At 35.0% G+C, this 24234-nt stretch overlaps 1 protein-coding gene and 1 long non-coding RNA gene across 8 annotated transcripts; one reads left to right on the forward strand and one right to left on the reverse strand.

The window, feature by feature from the left end:
* Positions 1-20: 20 nt before the first annotated feature.
* Positions 21-22814, forward strand: FucTB (alpha-(1,3)-fucosyltransferase 10). Of its 6 annotated transcripts, XM_069841843.1 has the most exons (10): positions 630-845; positions 5252-5288; positions 5450-5592; positions 11385-11650; positions 12654-12726; positions 13185-13312; positions 13749-13971; positions 17694-17877; positions 19359-19533; positions 22219-22814. In XM_069841843.1, the coding sequence occupies exons 4-10, from the start codon at positions 11558-11560 to the stop codon at positions 22723-22725; spliced, it is 1383 nt and encodes a 460-aa protein (XP_069697944.1). In that variant the 5' UTR covers positions 630-845; positions 5252-5288; positions 5450-5592; positions 11385-11557; the 3' UTR covers positions 22726-22814. The 6 variants fall into 6 exon arrangements, with proteins under 6 accessions (XP_069697945.1, XP_069697946.1, XP_069697944.1 ...); XM_069841844.1 differs by lacking the exons at positions 630-845; positions 5252-5288 and adding an exon at positions 21-41; XM_069841845.1 differs by lacking the exons at positions 630-845; positions 5252-5288 and adding an exon at positions 178-195.
* Positions 5604-11386, reverse strand: LOC138710752 (uncharacterized). 2 transcript variants are annotated; one of them, XR_011335303.1, is made up of 4 exons: positions 10287-11386; positions 10049-10176; positions 6068-6418; positions 5604-5954 (listed from the first exon to the last, which is right to left on the reverse strand). It is a non-coding gene; the product is annotated as an uncharacterized lncRNA (long non-coding RNA). The 2 variants fall into 2 exon arrangements; XR_011335302.1 differs by having other exon boundaries at positions 5604-6418.
* Positions 22815-24234: the final 1420 nt, after the last annotated feature.

The raw sequence follows: 24234 nt of genomic DNA on the forward strand, positions 1-24234 counted from the left end.
GCATCAACCGGCAGCAGCTTGGCTATGCGCAAAGTTTACATGTAGGCAGGCAGATTACTACACATTCTGTAATTTGATTTAACTTTGGCATTAACCAATTATAAGTCGTCTGTTTTTTACAACTTGCAAGAAATTATTTATTGTAAACCATATTCAAGTGATATTTTACTTTGATATTAGCTGGTTATAAGGACGGTACGTTATCTACCGGTACTTCCGTACTTGTACAACTTGTCAAAAATTACTGCGGCGACCGCTAGAACTCACGACAAATTGACTGTGGCGCATGCGCCGACCTCTCATAGCATCAGCCCTAGCTGGATTTATTTTCGCGTGCGCATTCTAGATCAAAAGAAGTTCCCTTCATTCCGGTTACACAGGTTTTTATTTACGAAGGCAGAAGCACACGTGCGGCTCGCAACAGGATCATCCTGGCTGTCTGTGCATGCGCGGAATGATTAATAAAAAATCTAACCTAACCTTGATTTCAGTTGTACACGCGAAAATAAATTCAGGTTAGGATCACGCTGGCTCTGCGTGAGAGGTTCGCGCATAACCACAGCTATTTTATAGGATCAGATAAAAACAACTATAAAATGTCTTTGGTTTGCAGCACCGGCAGAAGGAGGGGGATATTTATTTTTGCTAGTTGAGTCTTGTATTTCTTACTCATGCAGTTTATTAATTTTTATGCCAGTGTTAAAATGTATAATTTAGCCGGTTCTGGCTTTTTTTTAAGCCGGTTTAACTTATTTTACTTAGTGATATTTGGCAATACTGATTGACAGTGCGCTACAACAATATGGACGAAAGTAGTAATTATTCATCCATGACGATATAGTAAGGTTAGGAACATTAAGGATTAATGCTAATTCATAAGGGACTTAATTACAGATGGCTTTTAAGGAACTCGGAGGTTCAGAGCCGCTCTCACATAAGCCCGTCATCGGTCCCTATCCTGAGCAAGATTAATTCAGTCCTTATCATCATCCCACATCCCTCAAATCCATTTTAATATTATCCTCCCATCTACGCCTTGGTATTCCCAAAGATTTTTTCCTCTCAGGTCTTCCAACAAACACTATATGCATTTCTATTTTCTAGATTCACCCATATGTGCTACATGCCCAGCCCGTTTCAACCGTCTGGATTTAATGTTCGTAATTGTGTTAGGTGAAGAATACAATGCATGCAGTTCTGCGTTGTGAATTTATAAGGGACGGAATAATAAAATATGTTCAATAATCTGTGGTGAAACTTCGATGCTGCTACGCACCACCCACGAGAGAAGAAAAAGCTCTGCTGAAATAATTAAAAATAACCTAGAAATTGTAGTACATCACTCTAATGACACGATATGTTTAGTCAACTGTCCAAAGACAGGTTTGAACCTCATAAGTGACACCAATAAGGCATCATTCATGAAGCAACTAGGCCAGGAGATGATGGGGTAGGGTGTCCAGCTCCTTTCCCTCTCCATTGCATACAATCGCCGATTAGCTACATTTCCACTAATTAGACTTCAGGTATATACAAACAATTGTTCTTCCTCTGACACATCGTCAAGTGAGATGTACTGCCTGATAATAGAGTACATATCAGATAGAACCTCTATCAGAGGGTGACACGATATAATCACTGCGAAATCCATAAACTGACCCAACCCGTCCAAAATACCTTCGATTTTTATATACCCGACCGCTTATTATTTTTTTTTTGTCACGAAAACATTATGTAATGTGGTGGTTCTGCTATTAGCCTATCTTACACTACGAAGGAAAGTACTTCTTTCTTCGGTCCAGAGTGTACCAAAAGGCATATTTGCAAGGAATACCAAAAGCCTGAAAAACAAAACCTAATCTGTCACTGATCATCGACCCTATCTTTACTCCAGATATATGTACTATAAACTATTTGTAAAGTTATAACCATCATCATGAGCTAATGCAACACAAATCAGATGTCAGTCCCATGTGTGGTGCGCAGGGAGATAGAAGATTCAATGAATCTATTCCTGCATGATCACTCATGCAGTGTCAGTCACAACCATATTTCTCACTTAATGTATTGTGTGTTAGGTACCGCACAAGGAGAACATGCTGTTTCTTATACAATAATGAAAAAGAAAAAATAATAATGTTACTGATGCCTATTAATTTACATAACTTTTAAGGTACTTTTAGGAATATTTTCAGCAGTGAGTGAGAGACAATATAATAAAGATACAAAATTACTTGGGTACAGTATCTGGTGGCACGTCAAATTTTTTTTTTGTGATTAGTTATTAAGATGGTATTTCTTTTCAAATGCATAGGCCTACCACTCTTTTTTTCAGTTCAGTTTCATGACTTTTTTTTTTTTTCACTTCAGTTTCATAACTTTTTTTTTATTAAATCTACGATTTAGTTTAGTAGGTCTATAGTAACCATATAATCTTTAAATCAAATAAGATGACTGATTTTTACCATGAACGAAAATGCAGAAATGGTAGAATAACATATACATTGCATATAACACAATATTAAATATCTGAAAACAAATACTGTAGCCAATACATACTGAAGATAAAGGAGAGCAACGAGGCATTAACTTCCAGACACTAAAAAGCTTATGGTTAAGATCATGCAACTAAGGGAAAGGGCATTTTTTTCCATATTAATCTGATTGCAGACTCTGAGAAGATTGCATACCTATGAATCACACTCAAACCCAAATAGTTAATGGATTCAGAATATTATAAAAGATAAATCGTCCAAACTAAGGTTTTATTACGATCACGGACCAACCCATATTTTTGTGATTCGCAGCAGCTTCGGTCAATACATGTATGGGTCACAGTTACTTTGGTCTCGGACATTTGAGTCACACTTTTTCGGTCAAAATTTTATTTCGGTCATTGGATATTGGTAAAAATTCTTAGGTCGCTCAGCATGTCAGTGATATTGGTATCAATTTGTGGGTAACTCATTTATTCGATAACAATTAAAAGAGGAAATACTTTTTTTATTGCTTTTAATGTTTTTGATATGTATACAAACAGTTTTGTAACAATGTATGGGTAACTTATTGATTGGGTCACAATTAGAAGAGAATCTATTTTTTCATGGCTAATTATTCGCTTTCACTGTCAGTTTCTGCACTAGCCTCACTTGAATTGAATTTTAAGGTGTAAGCAACAGCCCTCAAGTAAATATCTATTTGTTCTCCGTCTTTATATTCTTGATATTTTTCCACAGTAGCCAGTACTCGTTCTTGGTTGCTAATATATTTCTTATTGAGAACTGGTCTCACATTCTTCTGTCCTGCAAGGAGCTGTGTAAAATCTTGTTCGTTGTCAAGTTGTTCTGCTTTCAGCTTGTCTATAAATTTCCAGACTGAAGGGTGACTTGTAGAAACTGCTTTTTGAAACTTAACTGTGCCAGTCTTCGACAGCATTGTTGGTCCTCTGTTCACCAGACATTCCAGGATTGCTTTCACAGTATCTTGTAGTGCTCAGTTTAACACGTTGACTGCCACTTGACACGTATATACGTCCATATACGTCCTGTGAGACGTATATACGCTTCAAGCGGCAGTCAATGTGTTAAAGAGTGTGCAAGACAGTACACATACACAGCTTTCTTTTCTGTTCCAGTTAACATTCTCTGCACACAATTGTACAGTATATAATCCGGCCATGTTAGCTACACCATCATAACACTGTCCTCTGAAATTAGGTACAGGCAAATCTTAAAATACTCATAATAATATCATCAAATAGAGTCTTGGCCGTGGTAATTTCTGTGAAATACAATCCTAAAAATTGTTCTTCTATCCCCAGTAAAGTCTGAACAAATCTTAAGCAAATGCTAAATTGTTCTTTGGTGGTGATGTCTGTCATTTCATCTGCTATGATTGTAAAGTACCCAGCACTTTTGATAAAATGTAACAATTTTCTTAGAAGTGTATGGCTTAATATAGCTCCCCAAATTTGGAGTGAAAACACTTTTTCAGGGGGAGGTTTGGAGAAATAAAAATTTTAGAGGGATTTTTAGGAGAAAGATAAATTGTAGTATTTTTTTAGAGTTTTTTCTTTAAATCACGTCATTAGGATTTATTTTTAAATTGAATTATATTGAAACTACACTATGAATGTCAAGAATCCTCTCTTTGGCTGGTATGCCATCTTTCAAGCATGTTTTCTCAATTGTTGTCTTTCTACTCGTATCATATTATGATGCTCTTGATGCCCCGTTGTTGCATTGCACCTGTGTTCTCCTCTTTGTCTTGCTTAGGTCATGACCCACCCAACAATAGTGTCTGAAATAAAAAGTAGTTAAACAGTATATATTGTCCCAATCTAAATTTATGTCTTTGATATAACTGATTTTCATTTCTTTCATATTCTGCATCAATGTTTTCTTAATTAGATTTTATTTTATTCATTTTATATTAATGTTATGTAGTACTGTAACATGTTATTAATTATAGTTTTCAAAATTTGATTTTTAAGCATTTGCGGTTACATAAGTTGCACACTGAGTTCAAATATGACATCCAAAGAAAAAGGAAACTATGTTTAAAATATTGAAAGCTTTGAGAGACAGGTTCATTGTTGAAAAAGGAAGATAAAATTTTGTATGTACTTATGTTACAGAGTTAATATTTATACATGACAGAAAAAAAAATTCTTATATGTGCAAGAATTTTTAATTGTTAAAATAAGATATTTATTTCAAAGGTTTAGGTGTACTTCTTGCTTTAACAAACGTCTTCTATAGAATATAGTTACTATGAGTCTACTGTTATTTCGCTGAATGACTAGCTGGCCTATTGTGCTTCCTATATGCGATGATTATTGTTTGAGAATAAGGTTCTTAGGAAAATATTTGGGGCTAAGAGGGATGAAGTTACAGGAGAATGGAGAAAGTTACACAACGCAGAACTGCACGCATTGTATTCTTCACCTGGCATAATTAGGAACATTAAATCCAGACGTCTGAGATGGGCAGGGCATGTAGCATATATGGGCGAATCCAGAAATGCATATAGAGTGTTAGTTGGGAGGTCGGAGGAAAGAGACCTTTGGGGAGGCCGAGACGTAGATGGGAGGATAATATTAAAATGGATTTGAGGGAGGTGGATATGATGATAGAGACTGGATTAACCTTGCACAGGATAGGGACCAATGGCTGGCTTATGTGAGGACAGCAATGAACCTCTAGGTTCCTTAAAAGCCATTTGTAAGTAAGTAAGTATATGCGATGATCAGGAGGCCTGGCTGGTATTCGTGAATCCAGTGCTGACAGGTGAGCCATCCTGCTTCAGCCCTGATGGAGGCAGGTTGTATCCCCAAACTATCTTGATAAGCCCCAGGGCCTAGAGTCCTAAGTTGTTATTATTTCAGCCTTGAAAACCCGTGCTATCCTACCCACAAGACTTCATCCCAGCCTATTTTTAATTATTGCAGATGATAGATGAAATGAGGGGAGGCGGAGAGTGTTAGTGCAATGATAGTGGAGACAGAACAGACCGAATGGCCTAACCCATCGTGTAACATGTGATGCTGGAATCTCTATGCAGTTTTGAAACATAGGGGAGGTATACACTCAGGTAAATGGAGTATGAAATAAGACAATAGTTAAATTAATAAAACTGGATTTTATTGGTCCAAAATTAATAAAAGTGGATCGTATTGATATACATTGTACCCATATCATTATTTAGACATTTCAGTCATTGAAACAAGGTCGGAATTCTGGTGCTCCATCCCTCACGTCCTCCTTGTTCTCCTCTTACATCGTCGTTGGTTGTGGGCCATGTGCTGATGCAGTCCCCTGTCTATTCCTTATTGTTCTCCATCCCTTGCCTCCTGCTTGTGCCCCTCCATTGTTGTCAATAAGTGATCATGCTGCCATGGGCCCTACCAGTATGACTCCGTAATAAGGATCGACAAGAATACTGCAGTCTGTAAACTAGGGAAAGTGCATAGCAAACTGTTAGGATGTTAGAAGATGATTCATATTTAAAAATTAGAAATGAAAATTAATATAATTTGTACAGTAATTAATTTCATATATGTACTTACATCATCAGCACATCCAAGATTTTTCTTCTGCCTCTTTTCACGTGCGTGCGCGCGTGCGTGCGTGCGTGCGTGTCTCCCCTGGTCTACTGTACAGAGCATCTTATTGTGGTTTTAATATCTCGTTGTGAACAGCTGACAAAACACTAGATAAGTATTCGAGTATAGGCTTTCACGGCCTGCGTCAATAGGAGAAAAGTTTTTCGGGGTATCAGATCATGGTCCATTGGTTGTGTTACCAAACGTTTCGTTCACTGCTGCAGTGAACATCTTCAGTGGTGTAGAGTACTGGTGCGGCTAGTTCTGCTGCACGTGCCGATGACAATGTTTGGTACCGGTAACACTTTTCTTCTGCTACATAAGTAGTTCATTAATTACAATAAGTCTTTAAATGCAACACATAGTTCTGATATCATACTAACATTCTAGGCAGCAGTTCAAGTAAAATATATATTTAAAAATTATTCGGAAAAATATATCAAAATGATGCAATGAATATCTTAAGTCTGAAACATTCTGTATTTAATAACAAATGTTTCATTGCCACGAAAAATTATGTTCATGCAACTAAAGTGAAATTCCTCATATACCTTATATAAATTTCAAAGGTCTATGTCAGCGATGCCAAAAGAAAGCTCATTTCATGACCTTGAAATCATTAAAGAGCGACAGGCGCTAGGACATGACTATAGATGCATTTACATAGTTCAATTTTCCATGCGCGTACACATTCAATCTGAGGAGAATATTAAAAGAATCAAAACTTTCAATATCTGCATGTGCTATCATTTTTAGTGGAAAATGGCATGCACAATTGATTGTGCTCAATTCACTACTGCATGCATTGCTTGAATGCTTAAAATTTAAAGAAAAGTTGAACTGTGTTAAGGTGCATGTACATAGTTCAATTTTCCATGCATGTATGCATGCAATCTGGGAAGAATAATGAAAGAATCAAGTTTAAAACACGCGTTCAATTAAGATGCATGAAGATTTTGTGTCTACATGGTGTGCCGATTTGAACGTCATCTTCACTACATAAATATAATTATATTTCAATTTTGTATTCATTGCTTGAACGCGTAAAGTTGAAATAAAAGTTGAACCATATAGATGCACCTTCTGCAAGACCTTCTTGACCTCATGAGATTGATAAGATGAATCATGTAGAATCCTACTGATTGCAGAGGGATAGGAAATCAGTGGTGTGCAAACACTAAGCGGGCATCAAGAATGTAGACAAAATGTGATATGAACAACAGCATTTATAAATAGATCTCTGGTTCTTTTCTACATTGCTTTTGTAAAAATATAAGTAATAGTTGAATATGACGCGACTGAAATTAGGTAACATAAACCAATTTCTTTCATAAAGTGTAATGCCACATTGTAACATAATAAGCAGTTTAAAAGTAATGCTGTGTTCAATATCCAGTTTTACTCCTATATTTATACTATCACTATCTAAAATCTAAATTAGGTATGCTTTCTACCAATTTCGAAATACAGTAATAGTTCGGAAGTAAATCCCGAAAAGACTAAGTATATGATTATGTTCGTGATCAGAATATTGTACGAAATGGAACTATAAAAGTTGGAGATATATCCTTCGAAGAGGTGGAAAAATTCAAATATCTTGGAGCAACAGTAACAAATATAAATGATACTCGGGAGGAAATTAAATGCAGAATAAATATGGGAAATGCCTGTTATTATTCGGTTGAGAAGCCTTTGTCATCTAGTCTGCTGTTAAAAAATCTGAAAGTTAGAATTTATAAAACAGTTATATTACCGGATGTTCTGTATGGCTGTGAAACTTGGACTCTCACTTTGAAAGAGGAACAGAGATTGAGGGTTTTTGAGAATAAGGTTCTTAGGAAAATATTTGGGGCTAAAAGGGATGAAGTTACAGGAGAATGGAGAAAGTTACACAACGTAGAAATCTTGACTTTACCTTGTGAATACATTCTTTCCCTAATGATGCTGTATATTAAGAACCAAGATAAATTCAGTACTAATCAAGACATTCATCATTTTAATACAAGACATAAATCAGATCTTCATCTACCCTCTGTTAGTCTAAGCTGTTTTAAAAAAGGAGTTCGCTATTCATGTATAACAGTCTTCAATGCACTGCCTAATAATCTTAAAGATTTGAAGAACAACGAGAAAAGGTTCAGAAAAGAATTAACCAAATTTCTACATACTCATACCTTCTACACAATTGATGAATTGTTTATGCTTGTGAATTGAATTATTCTACTTAAATGACATGTACAATTTTATATAGCTCAACTAAAATATGTTTTTATATTGACTTAATCTGTTTACTATGTATTGTATTTTTTGTTTAGCATAACTGATGAATTGTATGTACTGTATACGTCAACTGATGAATTGTTTAAGCTTATAAATTGAATTAATCTACTTCATATGAATTGTATAGCTTAACGAAAATAAGTTTGTAAATTGAACTAATTTGATTGTATATGTTTGTATAGTTTGGCTGATGAATTGTATATGTTCTTAAAATGATTACTAGTCTGTGTAGCTCTACTGATGAATTGTATATAGACCTACTGTAAATTGAATGGTAATATGTATAGCTCAACTGATGAATTGTTTATGATTATAAATTGAATTAATCTACTTGATATTAATTGCACAAATTTGTATAGCTTAATGAAAGTATGCTACTTTGTATTGTATATATTTGTATAGTTTTGGCCGATGAATTGTATATGCTTTAAATTGAATAGTAATCTATATAGCTCTACTGATAAATTGTTTGTGTTTGTAACTTGAAGTAGTTTGCATGATATGTATTATCAATTTCTGTATATCACAACTGGTTGAATTGTTTATACCTTAAATTTAATTAAATTGTTTTGTATTATAATATAGCTCAACTTATGAATGATCGTTTGCGTTTGTAAATTTAATAATCTGATTGGCTATGTATTGTATACTTTTAGTAGAGCCATCGATGTAGCTCAGTCGGCAGACTCGCTGGGCTGCTGTTCCGGAGCTGCGTTCGGGCTTGGGTTGGATCCCCCTTTGGACTTTGGTTTCTTCCGAGGTTTTCCACAGCCGTGGGACTGAAGCCGGATGGTCTATGGCGAGTCCTTGGCATCAACACCTTTGATTTGATTACCCCCTTTGATTTGATTACCTGGTTGGGTTTTTCCGAGGTTTCCCCCACCGAAAAGGCAAATGCCGGGTAATATTTTGGCGAATCCTCGGACCTCATTTCATCTCACTACATCTCGCCAAAATGTAAAAAAAATGTAAAAAAAAATGTAGAAAAAAATTGTACAACATTGTAAAAATTGTAGAAAATTACTAAATTGTAAAACTGTAAAAATTTGTAAAAATTGTAATTGTAATATTGTAAAATGTTGACATGTTCCACATCTTAAAGCTTCATTGCTCATGTAAGATCTATGGAATAAAATAAATGAATGAATGAATGAATGAACGTATTATATTCTTCACCTGACATAATTAGGAACATTAAATCCAGACGTTTGAGATGGGCAGGGCATGTAGCACGTATGGGCGAATCCAGAAATGCATATAGAGTGTTAGTTGGGAGGCCAGAGGGGAAAAGACCTTTGGGGAGGCCGAGACGTAGATGGGAAGATAATATTAAAATGGATTTGAGGGAGGTGGGATATGATGATAGAGACTGGATTAATCTTGCCCAGGATAGGGACCAATGGCGGGCTTATGTGATGGTGGCAATGAACCTCCGGGTTCCTTAAAAGCCAGTAAGTAAGTAAGTATGTAGTTTTAATTTATACCACGCACAAAGCTACAAGCTGCGAGGTGTCAAACACGTCTGTGCTTTCATCAAGAAATAATGAGAAACAAATAGCTTCTTTACATAAGTCTTTACTTTTTCTCTTCATTATCCCCTGCTAATTTTAGTATTCTCTTGGATACAGTGTTTCTGGATAAACATATTTCTTCGTACTTTCTTACCTCATTGGGAGATATCTTGGCTACAGCATCTAGAATACAACTCTTAAGGAACGGTCCATCAGAGAGAGGATGACACGTCTCTGCAATTTTGAGACATCCTTTTTTTCATCAGATACCGGTATTGCAGTCTGTAAAATAAGAAAAGTGCATAGTAAACTATTAGGAGATGATTATTCATGTTTAAAAATTAGAAATGAAAATTAATATAATTCGTAATTCATTTAATGTATGTACTTACATCAATAGTCAATTCTCTGTTAAGTTCAAGTTTGTGGTCACCTTCAATATTTTATACTTTTCTTCATGATATTTTTCGTAATGTCTTTCCACGTTACATTTGTTTGTTTGCTTTTTTTTCGTTTTTGTGCACCATAACGGGACATAAATGGTTTCGTTTAAAAAAAGGAAGCAACAATAAATGAAAACTAGAAAACACAAGAAAAGGATTAGTTTATCACGAAACATAGCACCAGAATCAAACGTTATATCTACTTCGTTCTTTTTATACCCATAGCAGCTTACTAATAAAAATAACGGAAAAATAAACTACTGCAATATATTACAAAACACAAGAAATGGGTTGATTTATCACAAGAGAGATAGCATCAGAATGATTAATTACATTTCAGATCTTCACTCTCACAGTACCGGTACTAATAAAAAGAGCGGAAAAATTAACCGTTGCATTATCATATTGCACTGTAGGTGATAAAGCGTCACACAAACACGTGTTACATCTCTACACTGTGTTTACTGAAAGTTGACTTGTACTGCTTTCACTGAAAGCTGACTCCTGCAAACTCACTTTTTTCTTTTACTACTCTTTTCTTTTTCTTTTTTTCTGCATCAGTCCTCCTTTCCCCCAACATTGCAGGGCCCTCAGTTATGCTACTCTACCATGTAGACATAAAATCTTCATGCATCTTAATTGAATGAGGTTTTAAACTTGATTCGTTCAATATTCTTCCCAGATTGCATGCTTACACGCATGGAAAAATTGAACCATGTAGATTCACCTTTGGGTAGGCAGTGGATGTTTCAATTTCATAAATGTTTACCGAATTAATTAAAATAATCATTTGATCGCATAGTCTGGTGGCTGAAACAACTTTTTCGGAAGGGAATAACCAAGGAGATACCACTTGGGAGTAAGGTGAATACTTTTGTTGATAATGAGGGAGATAAACATTTTGGATAGACAGTCCTATTATTATTGTACCTCCATTATTACTCACATTAGTTTACTACCAGTACTATTGCTGCAACTACTGCTAACATTATTATTACCGTTAAAATTAATAATAATGATGCTGTTATTGTCTTCATCATCTTACAGATTACAACAGGATGGATACTATCAGCTATCTAGTCATGTGACTTGACATACATATAAGCATTTCCTGTTGATCTGTAGCAAGTTCAGCAGATATATACTATTACATCTGTGCTGCAAGAAAAGTTGAGATGACATAATTGCTTGTGAAATAATAATTTTTGAACAATAAGACTATGAAATGTTTACTACGTGTAAGGTTTCGAACCTTGCTGTACTGGATTGGAAGTGTTCTTATGGTACTGTTACTGGTGCAGGTTCTTATTCACGTAAGTCTTTTATATTATATATATAGAATTATATATTCATAGGAAAGAGATGAAGTGTCACTGTTGCAGGAAATATCACATACTATTAATACAATTTTATTGAAATTGAATTCCATTTTAATTATCTAAATACCGACACTTTTAGGTTTAGCTTTTGAAAATAAAAATCCACTAGTTATTTTAAATTACCATGATGTCCCAATCCAGATATCATACTAAACGTTTGTGTCTAGTTTTCACGTTTAATAAAAATAATATACGGTATTAAGTATTTGTGCTGTGTAAATGCGAGATAATGAATATTAAGGAATTATATTCCGGGTAATTTTTTTGGAGTAAAGGGAACTTGTATAATTGCCTGTTTTGACCCTATACGACGCATTACCTTTAGGTGACTGATGTGGAAGTACCACTTCAAATTTTTCTTTAACTTTCTTTCTTCATAAAACTTGTTAAATAGTAATAGGAACAAAAACTATGAGTAAAAACAAAAGTGAAAAGCAAGCATACCACCAACTTCACAATTTCATTCCATCACCACTCTCCATTTCATTAATTTAATGTTATAAAAAACCACAGCTACAAGCCTTCAGGGATGTCCAAGGCGAGAAAAAATTCTTCAGCTGCTATTGGTCGTCCAATGTACTGGCTGCTAGGGAATATACACCTCGTTTGTCTCTGTGATATCTCTATAGAAATTCTCTGGTCTCATCTCTATCTCCCAAGGAGGTTTGCCCCTTTCAGAAAAAAAAAGATAATTGGAGCTGAAAGCCAAGACCTACCAGCCAACTGGCGACCACACACTAATTACCTCAACAGAGGTGGACGATCATGACATTAGTATGGGATGACATGATGTTGAGGTCAGCATGCTGATCTTCTATCCATTGATGTGGCCATGTCACAACATGGGACAGCAATCATTATAATATTATAAAATAGATGTCTGTAATTATTTTTAGACTCGTATTTAACTTGTAACATTCTTTTACTTTTTTTGCAGATTTATAACGAAACTCCTTATATGAGAGAAGAGGTATTTTATCATCAGTTTAGTGAAAACGAAAGTCTTCCAGGTATGTACACTGATCACGCAAGTAAAATTTTCTTTCTTAATTTCTTCTTTGCAATGAATAAGCTTCCTACTTGATACGTTGTGATAATATTGCACTAGAGTTCAGTTTTCTAGGTCAAAGGCACAAAAGTTTTGGTACTACAGTAGATCTATACATCGGTAGTTTTGTCTTCATTGGGTGTGGCTCTTGAGTACAGGATAAAGTGACATGTATCGCTGGAATGCTTTATCTCTAATAATGACAATATGTTGTCTAAAAGTCAGTCTTTTATTCAGATGAATTCCAAAATGTTTTGTAGATTTGCTGAATGGAATTTCTTGATCTTGTATGTACAAAATATCTGTTGTGCATGGAAATCTTTTCATGAAGACTACCATTTAAGGTCTACTGTATATATATTATCATTTATATTTTAATTATGAAAACTGTATATATTTAAAATAAATTTCATATTGTAGATGTCAAAGATCCTGTCATTCTGTGGTGGACTCCATTTACAGGCCAGAAGGGCGCAGTGAGAGACTGTGGAAATGTAAAATGTTTTTTCACAGAAGATCGAAGATTTAATACTCATAACTTGACGAAGGTAAGAATAAAATGTACTGTTCAGATACCTAAATGGACTATGAAATTGATACAGTACTAGCTGTGCTGTTACATTATTTTAAATTTATTTGTAAACCATTCAGTGCTTATAAGCCAGGGGTCCTGGGTTCAAATCCCACTGTACCCTGAATTTATAATTTTTGTTGGGCAAGCCCGTGGTGCAGACAACACAGGAGTTTTCTCCAGGTACTTCAGTTCCCTTGTGACATACCAAAAATAATTAACCATCATCATCATCCATTACGAGAGCAATATGGATCCACTTCCTGTGGTGCATTCTGGATAGTCTCTGACAAACTTCTCGGTACTAGCGATATATCTATGAGCCCATTTTTAGAGGTGGGACAAATAACGACAAGTTAAATAAATAAATAACGCTGAAATATTTATTTGAAAGGTTTTCTTTATATTTTCAGGCATTAATTTTCTATGGCAGCAAATTCGACTTGATTGATCTTCCACTACCTCGGAATGGTTTGACATATGACTGGGCTTTGCTACATGAAGAGTCCCCGAAAAACACGCCAGTTCTCTCGCATTTAGAATCACTGGAACTGTTCAACATAACGGCAACTTTTAGCCGTCACAGTCATTTTCCTCTCACACTTCAGTATCTCAAGAGTTTGGATGCATTGACAGGTAATGCTCACTTACTCAGTTGCCCAGAACATAAATAAGTTAAAGAGCACAGTTCGGTGACACGAAAATGGTATATACTTTCTAACATGGTAGATCTCTAGTAATATTCAATTCAATTTATTATGTTCCCAATGATATTCCCGCTCATAGTTATTTTTTTGAACTGTGATTAAAAAATAATACATATACATAGGTACAAGGTGGAGCAATATAAGTGGATTAGTTTTAATTTGAAATTACCCATTAATGAAGGAAGGCTATGGCAAAAATAGCGAAGGTAGTAGTAATTGCTTTCTGATACTGAATTCAATTTGAAATGGAACCTTATATGATACAGAATGATCCAAATGGAAATGTTTGGAATTATAAAGCAAGTGTAAAATGATATATTCATCTATCTCATACACATATTATTTCTGAATGAAGCGCACCCTGGGCAATGTCTCTACCGGTAAATTGATAAACTGGCTTCATATGGGTAAATGAGAAATAGTTCATGGTGAGAAAGGAATCATTGAAGACGAACATCCTGGCCCAGGGATAGTCATTTTAATGATAAAAGTGGTTGTAAAACTGCGGAAAGTAATCATCAATGACCAATGTGCAAAACACTGAATAATTTCAAAGGGTCTTTGCATTAATAAGAAAACAGTTCAACAATCAAAGTATAGTTATGGTATGCAGTTAGGATGTAGTCTATTGTGATAGACCAGTTAACATTTCCAGGGGGCACCACATGGAGGCGATTTACCTTTCACCCCCACATACCTAAACTTAATAGAAAAAGTTCAAACGCAAGATACCAATGCAGAAAAAAAAATAAAACAGCTGATAGTAGAAACCTAAACTAAAAGATACCCAGCCGAAAACTGGCTACATATCTAAACTGATGGCTCTGTAATCAAAATAGGAGAAACTGTAGATGGAATATATTCAACACTGTCCTCTCATTGCATCCCCTAGAATATATTCAACACTGCCCTCTCATTGCATCCCCTGGAATATATTCAACACTGTCCTCTCATTGCATCCCCTGGAATATATTCAACACTGTCCTCTCATTGCATCCCCTGGAATATATTCAACACTGTCCTCTCATTGCAGCCCCTGGAATATATTCAACACTGTCCTCTCATTGCATCCCCTGGAATATATTCAACACTGTCCTTTCATTGTATCCCATGGAATATATTCAACACAGTCCTCTTATTGCATCTCCTGGAGTATATTCAACACTGTCCTTTCATTGTATCCCATGGAATATAATCAACACTGTCCTCTCATTGCATCCCCTGGAATATATTCAACACTGTCCTTTCATTGTATCCATGGAATATATTCAACACTGTCCTCTCCTTGGATCCCCTGGAATATATTCAACACTGTCCCCTCATTGCATCCCATGGAATATATTCAACACTGTCCTCTCATTGCATCCCCTGGAATATATTCAACACTGTCCTTTCATTGTATCCCATGGAATATATTCAACACTGTCCTCTCATTGCATCCCCTGGAATATATTCAACACTGTCCTTTCATTGCATCCCCTGGAATATATTCAACACTGTTCTCTCATTGAATCCCCTGGAATATATTCAACACTGTCCTTTCATTGTATCCCATGGAATATATTCAACACTGTCCTCTCATTGCAGCCCCTAGAATATATTCAACACTGTCCTTTCATTGTATCCCATGGAATATATTCAACACTGTCCTCTCATTGCAGCCCCTGGAATATATTCAACACTGTCCTCTCATTGCATCCCCTGGAATATATTCAACACTGTCCTTTCATTGTATCCCATGGAATATATTCAACACTGTCTTCTCATTGCATCCCCTGGAATATATTCAACACTGTCCTTTCATTGTATCCCATGGAATATATTCAACACAGTCCTCTTATTGCATCTCCTGGAGTATATTCCACACTGTCCTTTCATTGTATCCCATGGAATATAATCAACACTGTCCTCTCATTGCATCCCCTGGAATATATTCAACACTGTCCTTTCATTGTATCCATGGAATATATTCAACACTGTCCTCTCATTGGATCCCCTGGAATATATTCAACACTGTCCCCACATTGCATCTTATGGAATATATTCAACACTGTCCTCTCATTGCATCCCCTGGAATATATTCAACACTGTCCCCTCATTGCATCTCCTGGAATATATTCATCACTGTTCTTTCATTGTATCCCATGGAATATATTCAACACAGTCCTCTCATTGCATCCCCTGGAGTATATTGAACACTGTCCTTTCATTGTATCCCATGGAATATATTCAACAGTCCACTCATTGCATCCCCTGGAATATATTCAACACTGTCCTTTCATTGTATCCCATGGAATATATTCAACACTGTCCTCTCATTGCATCCCATGGAATATATTCAACACTGTTCTCTCATTGCATTCCATGGAATATATTCAGCACTGTTCTCTCATTACATCCCCTGGAATATATTCAATACTGTCCTTTCATTGCATCCCCCGGGATATATTCAACACTGTCCTCTCATTGCATCCCCTGGAATATATTCAACACTGTCCTTTCATTGTATCCCCTGGAATATATTCAACACTGTCCTTTCATTGCATCCCATGGAATATATTCAACACTGTCCTTTCATTGCATCCCATGGAATATATTCAACACTGTCCTCTCATTGCATCCCCTGCAATATATTCAATACTGTCCTTTCATTGTATCCCCTGAAATACATTCAACACTGTCCTCTCATTGCATCCCATGGAATATATTCAATACTGTCCTTTCATTGTATCCCCTGGAATATATTCAACACTGTCCTCTCATTGCATCCCAACTGGAGGTGTAACACAAATAATTTATCAGCAGAAACAGAAGCAGTAAACTTTTCCTTAAACAGTTATTGTATAAAACGAGCCTTTGCCAAAAGGCATTATTCCTGATTGACACACAGTCACAGACAATTATATTAAACTCCATTCCTCCATTCATAACCAACCAACTAGTATCCAAGAGGCCAAAACATAATCAGAACTCTAATTAATCTGTAGAGAACCTTAGTATTCCAATAGATCCCTTTATATTTTGGAATAATGGGGACTGAAATGGCAGATTGTCAGACCAAGGAACAAATCTACCACAACCAGCAAGGGCATTGGACAAGAAAACAATAAAACAGCAAGTAAAATCAAAAACCACCAAACATTTTAAAAGCAAAACAGTTGGCAATAGATAAACCTTGGGAAACATTAATCAAAAGTGGGAAAAATGAAAAAACAAACCTAGGCAGGAAGCAACTACAGCCTTCAGACTAACAACACAACATGACTGTTTAGCAGCCGAACTCTATAAAAAGAGACATTTACAAATCAGCACATAAGAGGACATTGTTCTTGAGTTAGAGAGTAATATTCGAAATTAACTAGCTGTTTTTCGCCCAGGTCAAATGTTTACAAACACTGAAACAATGGCTGCAATTAAGAAAGCCATTAAACAGAATAACTGATCAGTCAATTAGTGGTCTACTCAGGCATCACTGAATTTATATTCTGAATTTTATAGTATGAATTTTTTTTTTTAATATTTAACCCGAGAATGAAACACTTTTAATTGTGCTAATTAGTTATTAAGATATTTTAGATAAGTTAATTCTATAATGACTGTAAGAAAACAAAAGTTGCATTGTATGATTAAATAAGTGTACTCCTTTTTCAGATATGACATATTTCGTTCCAATTGAAAGGAAAGAGCAGCTGTTGTTAGAAATTGCGCCTGTGATTTATGTACACTCAGACTGTGATACACCATTGGAAAGAGATGCATATGCAACAGAACTTATGAAGTACATTCCTATTGACTCATATGGCAAATGTGTGCAGAACAAGGAATTACCAAAACAGTAAGACTCATGGAATTCTTAATTGGAAATAATACCGAACAATATGAAAATTATGCATAGAGCCTATTACCCAATGCATTCATGTCATCCTTGAAAAAGTACCTGACTCATTCATTCATTCACAGTTCCTTAGTTTTTTTACCCAAGGACAGGTCTTTCACTGCAAACCTAGCATTCTTCAATCTTTCCTATTTTCTGCCGCATTCTTCAATCTTTCCTATTTTCTGCCCTCTTTGTCTCCACATATGAGTCGTGTACGCTGGCTCAATTGGTGAAGTTGTGTCCCGGCCAACAGGACCATCTTTTCGCTCGACATTCCTGATATCTATATACATCACGGCAGCAAAGAATTATGGGAACAATGAGGAGAGGGGAGCTAGTTTTCTTGCTCGGCCAAATTTATAGTTACACTCGCTCAGAAATTTGCTATGGTGGAGTGTAGACACTTTTAGGAATGAAAGTTATGGTATAACATATGACTGAAAATAATCATTACCATATCTACGAATTATAGAAACCAAGATAGATAAACCCAAAGCACCAGCAAGAGAATCTATCTTTTGTTATAATTATTATGGATTTTTTTTGTTGTAATTATTTTAATAATATAATTTATCTAATATAATTAGTATATTTGCAGTCACACGTCGCTACTTCTGCAGCGCTGGAGTGGATTTCTGCATTCCAGTGCTGGTTATTTTGTGAAATGTGGCTATTATATTCGAATCTTGCTTCATCCAAAAATATGATCAATTCAGGATATGTTCTTCTATCAACACACTCTAGCATCCATTACAAAATCAAACTACCTGCATAATCACATGGTAGCAATTCGTGTAATTTTATAGAGTTTTACTTTAAGCAGATAGTGGCAATTCTTGTTGAGTATGCTGATGAAGGGATATTTTTGGAATATGTTCAAACTGTTCACCTATTTCGTTAATTTTCCTTCATAAAAACTCTTGTGTTCGGCAACAGATTTTTTGTCGTCACTTTTTAACATGTTGATAAATAGTTCCTCTACCTGGAACAGGATTGCCAGAATGTTCCTTTTTACATACATATTATACATAAAAACTGTTTGTTCTAGACTATTCTTATGTTGTGGCATACTAACAATGAACAATATAACTTAGCACTTATGCACAAGGATAAGAATTTTAACACAGAACAGAATAACATGTCAACTCACTAACAAACTGGCATGATTCAGCACCTCTTGGTGTCTATTGCACTTCGTAATTACACCTGAATTCTCGCAGTAAGGAGCTAGCTCTGATGGCCCCAAATGCTGATCTTCCTTATATTTCGTTTTACATCATTAGCTTTCAGCTGAAACAGTATCATAAGAACAGTGATTCCAAAAGTATAATGCTCCTCCTTAAGAAACATTAAATTGTTAACAGTGTAGCATGACTTTCATACAGCCTTAGTAAGATATTATAATACATACATTTTAACTGCTTATGTTAATCTTTCAGTTTATCTGATCCAATGGAGAGTATGGACTCTGAAGAATTTTTCCATTTTGTAGCTCGCTACAAATTTACACTGTCTTTTGAAAATGCTGTTTGTGAAGATTACATCACAGAGAAGCTATGGAGGCCATTGATTGTGGGTTCTATTCCTATTTATATGGGATCACCATCTGTCATGGTAAGTTTTCTTTGGAATCTGTAGGCCTATAGTTTTAGACCATTCCCACGCAGTAATATATAGATGAAGAATATACATTTCTTCTTCTTCTTCTTCATAGAATTTTGTCTCAGACCTGTTTCCACATCAAGAGACAGAATCTTTTTACCTTGTTAATGGACAGCCAACATTTCTTTCTCCTTTTGGCTGATAGTGTAATAAAAGGCGAGGTATTATTTCATCTGACATTCTTTGTATGTGTCTGTATCAGTTCTCTCTTGAATTTTCAATTTTTTCTGCAAAATTAAATGCAATCAATTCTTTTCTTATGTCATTATACATTCTGTATAACAAAGTGTAATCTGCTACTAAATATAGGAACTTCATCTCAACAGTCTCAAGTTTTCTTGTATCTGATCTATTCATTGTCCAGTTTTCACTTCCATACATCAATATAAATATTGCCATTGTATTGTAAAATTTTAGCTGTGTTCTTTTAAAGTTTTATTTTTTAGCTGTCTCCTTATTGTTCTACCATTCTATAAAATCTATAAATCTTCCAATTTATGTTATCTTTTAGCAGTAGGATACATTAAATCTAAGATAGTCAAAATTGTTCACCTGTTCTACCAATTTATTTTTGATTATTATTTTCATTTCATTTAGTTTGTCCCCGTGAAAGCCATTACTATTGTTTTTTCTAGTGATATATTCATATTATATTTACTTCCTTCTTCATTTAACTTACATGCAGTTTTTCTTTAATAAGCTGTATTATTGTTTTTTTTTTATTCTTTCCCATAAACCCTAGTAGACATAGTGAAATAAATAAAGCTTCAGAAGTTATTTGCTGTTAATTGTACAGGTTAAGCAAATTATTACTTAAGCAAGACTGAAATGGATGCAAAGGCAGTATCCATTAAATAAATGGTAAAATGTAAATTGGATAAAGGCATGCATACATACGAGTACATCAGTGTTGCTTTAGTGCTGTCACATCTATCTTCATACTCTTTGTTCTTTTTCTCTATATTCTTCACTACCACTTAACCACTAACACTATGCTCCACTGTCACAGCACTATCATTGCCTCATTCTCTTTTTTTTTTACCATCGCTTTTCGTATTCCTCCGTAAAGAATACCATATCACCACCATCACAACACACATTACTTATACAAAACTATCAATTAGTTAATTATATTTACAAATAATTAATTTACACTAGGTTAAGTCTCGTATGTTTTATTTATTATTAATTGGCCACCCTACCACATTATCTCCTGGCCTAGTCGCCTTATAAGTGGTGCCTTCTTGGTATCACTTGTGAGGTTCAGACCTGTCTTCGGACAGTTGACTAAACAACAACAACAACAATAATAGTAACAGATCCTGCAGTATATTTATATTGGTTTCGTAAGTTCAGCGTTTGGTATATAATAAATAGTAACAGTATATTCTCAATAATAAGTTTGGGCCTTGTGATCCATTCTGATCTGATCTGTTAACAGTAGAAACAGCAGGACACATTGATAATGAAATCAGTGTGTTGCAGTGCCATTAGCTAAGAAACTATAGAACAAACAAAACAAACTACACTATTAATATCTAGTTGTTATGCCTTTGTTAAGTTTGGTTGTTTTAATTTAGTCATTTTTCCCCAATATACAAGAAAAATTAAATTAGTATTTTTCAGTTTATTTATTTATTTATTATTATTATATTTTATTTTCACAAACAACTAGATTTCATATATTATTATCATGCAATTAGAATGTTGATTCTGTTATGATCAAAAGCATTTCTTCTCTATCCCAATTCATTTTTAATACTTTGCTTTAGTGAGATTGTACAGTTCAAAAGTATTGGAAAGCACGACTACTAATGGCTTCATTGCCAAATACAAGGCACTAGACAACAATAACAACTTTAGTGGAGTTGAAATTTGAATATGCTCCTTTAGTCTGGAATTCTGTTACAACTGTTTCAGCTAAACCAGAGATTATCCAACACAAATTCATATTGTTATGTTCATACACTGTAAGTTGTCCACACCTGTGGAGTAATGGTTAGCACATCTGGCCAAGAAACCAGGTGGCTGGGTTCGATTCCTGGTTGGGGCAAGTTACTTGGTTGAGGTTTTTTCTGGGGTTTTCCCTCAACCCAATATGAACAAATGCTGGGTAACTTTCGGTGCTGGACTCCGGACTCATTTCACCGGCATTATCACTCATCTCATTCAGACGCTAAATAACCTAAGATGTTGATAAAGTGTCGTAAAATAACCTACTAAATCTAAGTTCATATAAGTTTCTGGCCAGTGACTCCAAGAATTGCTTCCATATAACTTGAGAATCTTTCATAAACAGTGTCAGCCTTGTGTTCCTATAATCTTTTTCTACAGCAGAAATTTTAAAACTCTTTCCCACCTCCAGATCCATTAAAACTGTCAACTTGTACAGCAATAAATTTGATCCATTCATTTTATAAACTTAGAATTTGCATAATTATAAAATATTTATCACAAGTATATCATCATCATCATCAATATTGTATTATTATAGTAACTTTTGTGCTAATCTATTATTGACTTAATCACTGTTGGCTAGCAATAATTGCATTATTATTATTATTATTATTATTATTATTATTATTATTATCATTATCATTAAAGCTTATGCTATTTAAAATTCATGTTACATTTCAGGACTGGCTGCCAAATAACAATTCTGCCATTTTAGCAGCAGATTTCAAGTCACCAAAAGAGCTTGCTGAATATTTACAGACACTTAACAGCAATATAAGTAAATACAATTCTTTTCTAAAACACAAACTAGGATCATCTAATGAAAGAATAACTAACAGGAGACTAATTGATGCCTTTGAAAAACGCAAGTGGGGTATCGACAACGATTTTGAAAAGGGTAACTTTATAGAACATTTTGAGTGTTTTGTGTGTGAACAAGAGCACAAGAAGTTGAGTGGTGAAAGAACTCAGATTGGTGGCATCAGTACAGAACATTACAACTGTCCAGTTCCTGTCTCACCTCTGACTAATGAGAAAGACAAAGAGAATTGGTGGGTTGATCAGTGGTACACGGGAAAATGTGAAGCAAAGATACTGAGGAAGTATATTGAAGTAGGGAAACACAATTATAATTATGAGGAGTTTTATGACGAATTAAGAAACATGTTCTTGCATAAGATGTGCTGACTTGATGAATAGGGAATTTGTATGAAGTTTCTGTCACTCTGAACAAGTAAATATATGAAGTTTCATTTTAATAAAGGCTTTAAACAATAGATGTTTCTTCATATTTTTCTTTCCTAAAGCTTCCAATTTGTTAATCCAGGAATTAAGTTATACCTTCTTTTCTTTTCTTTCGTCCTGTGATACTACCAGGTTCAAAAACAGCTAGCTATCCTTGCTGTAACATTAGATGTGAAAGAAAAAAAACCTCAGTATTTTAGAGTGTTTTAAAATTTTAAAACAGCTGGTTAAATTAAATAACAGAGTGGGAAGTAATGAGGCAGCTGATTTCTTAGCCAGGAAAGGTAGTAAAATTACTCCAGAATCATCTATACCTGTGTCTTACAATTCTATTAAAATAATAATAAGACCAAAATATAACAATGTAATGAAATGTTACAATGCTCCTAAAAATGGGAGATAATATGCATTACATCTAATTTAATAACTGAACTTAGCCACTGGCACTTGCCTGCCGATCCAAAGTTGTGCTTGGGCTGATTACCTGGTTGGGTTTTTTCGACGTTTTCCCCAACTGTAAGGCGAATGTCAGGTAATCTATGGTGAATCTTCGGTCTCGTCTCTTCAAATATCATCTCACTATCACCAATCACATCAACTCTAAATAACAGAGTAGTTGATACAGCATTGTTAAATAACTAACTAAAAAACTGAGCTTTCACGAAAATCTGCAGTGGCAACATTCACATTACTTAGGCTATGACTTTCTCAAACATTTATACAGAATTAGTATTGTAGAATCTTCTAAATGCCCTTTCTGTAATCTTAGTGAAGATATGGATCAAGACCATCTTCTTCAATGTCTCAATTTTTCAGTTTTTCTGCTAAATATTGGAGTGCAAGAGAGAGAATGACATTGTCAATTGCTCAACATTAAATACCAACCAACTACCATCTTTCCTTTCGTCTCAAGATGAATAAAACAAATGCACCACTTCTTGCACAGAACACTATCATTATTACAGTACAATAAACAAGTTAAGCTAAGCTACACTCTAACCTAAATCCCTACTGGGGTACTACTTAACTCATTTCACAGTTTTCTGCACGAGAACACTGCAGATGCGAAATAAAACTTGTTTGTGCTGGAAAACTTAAAGCAGAATATTCTTCATTCAATATAACTGCTATTGAGACAATACACTTCTTCTATTAGTTTGATATCAATTGCTCTCTTGCAGTCCATTGCGTACTATTAGAGTCATGCATATTAGTCATTATAAAGGGGTAAGTACCTTGGTGCAGGTAAGCAGGGACTGGCTGCTGGCTGGATTAGGAGGAGAGAGAGACTAGCATATAACTGCCCTCAACAAGTGAATATCATTCATACCGACTGTAAATAATTCACTCAAGTAACTAGGGACTACACAATCAATTCATATTCAAAGCACTGATATGGAGACCATAAGTGAAAGCAAGGCCTTTCTGAAGAAGACAGAGGAAGGCAGCAGC

The sequence above is a fragment of the Periplaneta americana genome, chromosome 12, assembly GCF_040183065.1.
Source record: "Periplaneta americana isolate PAMFEO1 chromosome 12, P.americana_PAMFEO1_priV1, whole genome shotgun sequence".
NCBI classification, from domain to species: domain Eukaryota; kingdom Metazoa; phylum Arthropoda; class Insecta; order Blattodea; family Blattidae; genus Periplaneta; species Periplaneta americana.

Coding starts and splice junctions, on each gene's coding strand:
- FucTB (XM_069841844.1), top strand. CDS start 11,558: ATGAAATGTTTACTACGTGTAAGGTTTCGAACCTTGCTGTACTGGATT. Junction 11,651..12,653: donor TGGTGCAGGTTCTTATTCAC/GTAAGTCTTTTA, acceptor CTTTTTTTGCAG/ATTTATAACGAAACTCCTTA. Junction 19,534..22,218: donor TGGGATCACCATCTGTCATG/GTAAGTTTTCTT, acceptor GTTACATTTCAG/GACTGGCTGCCAAATAACAA.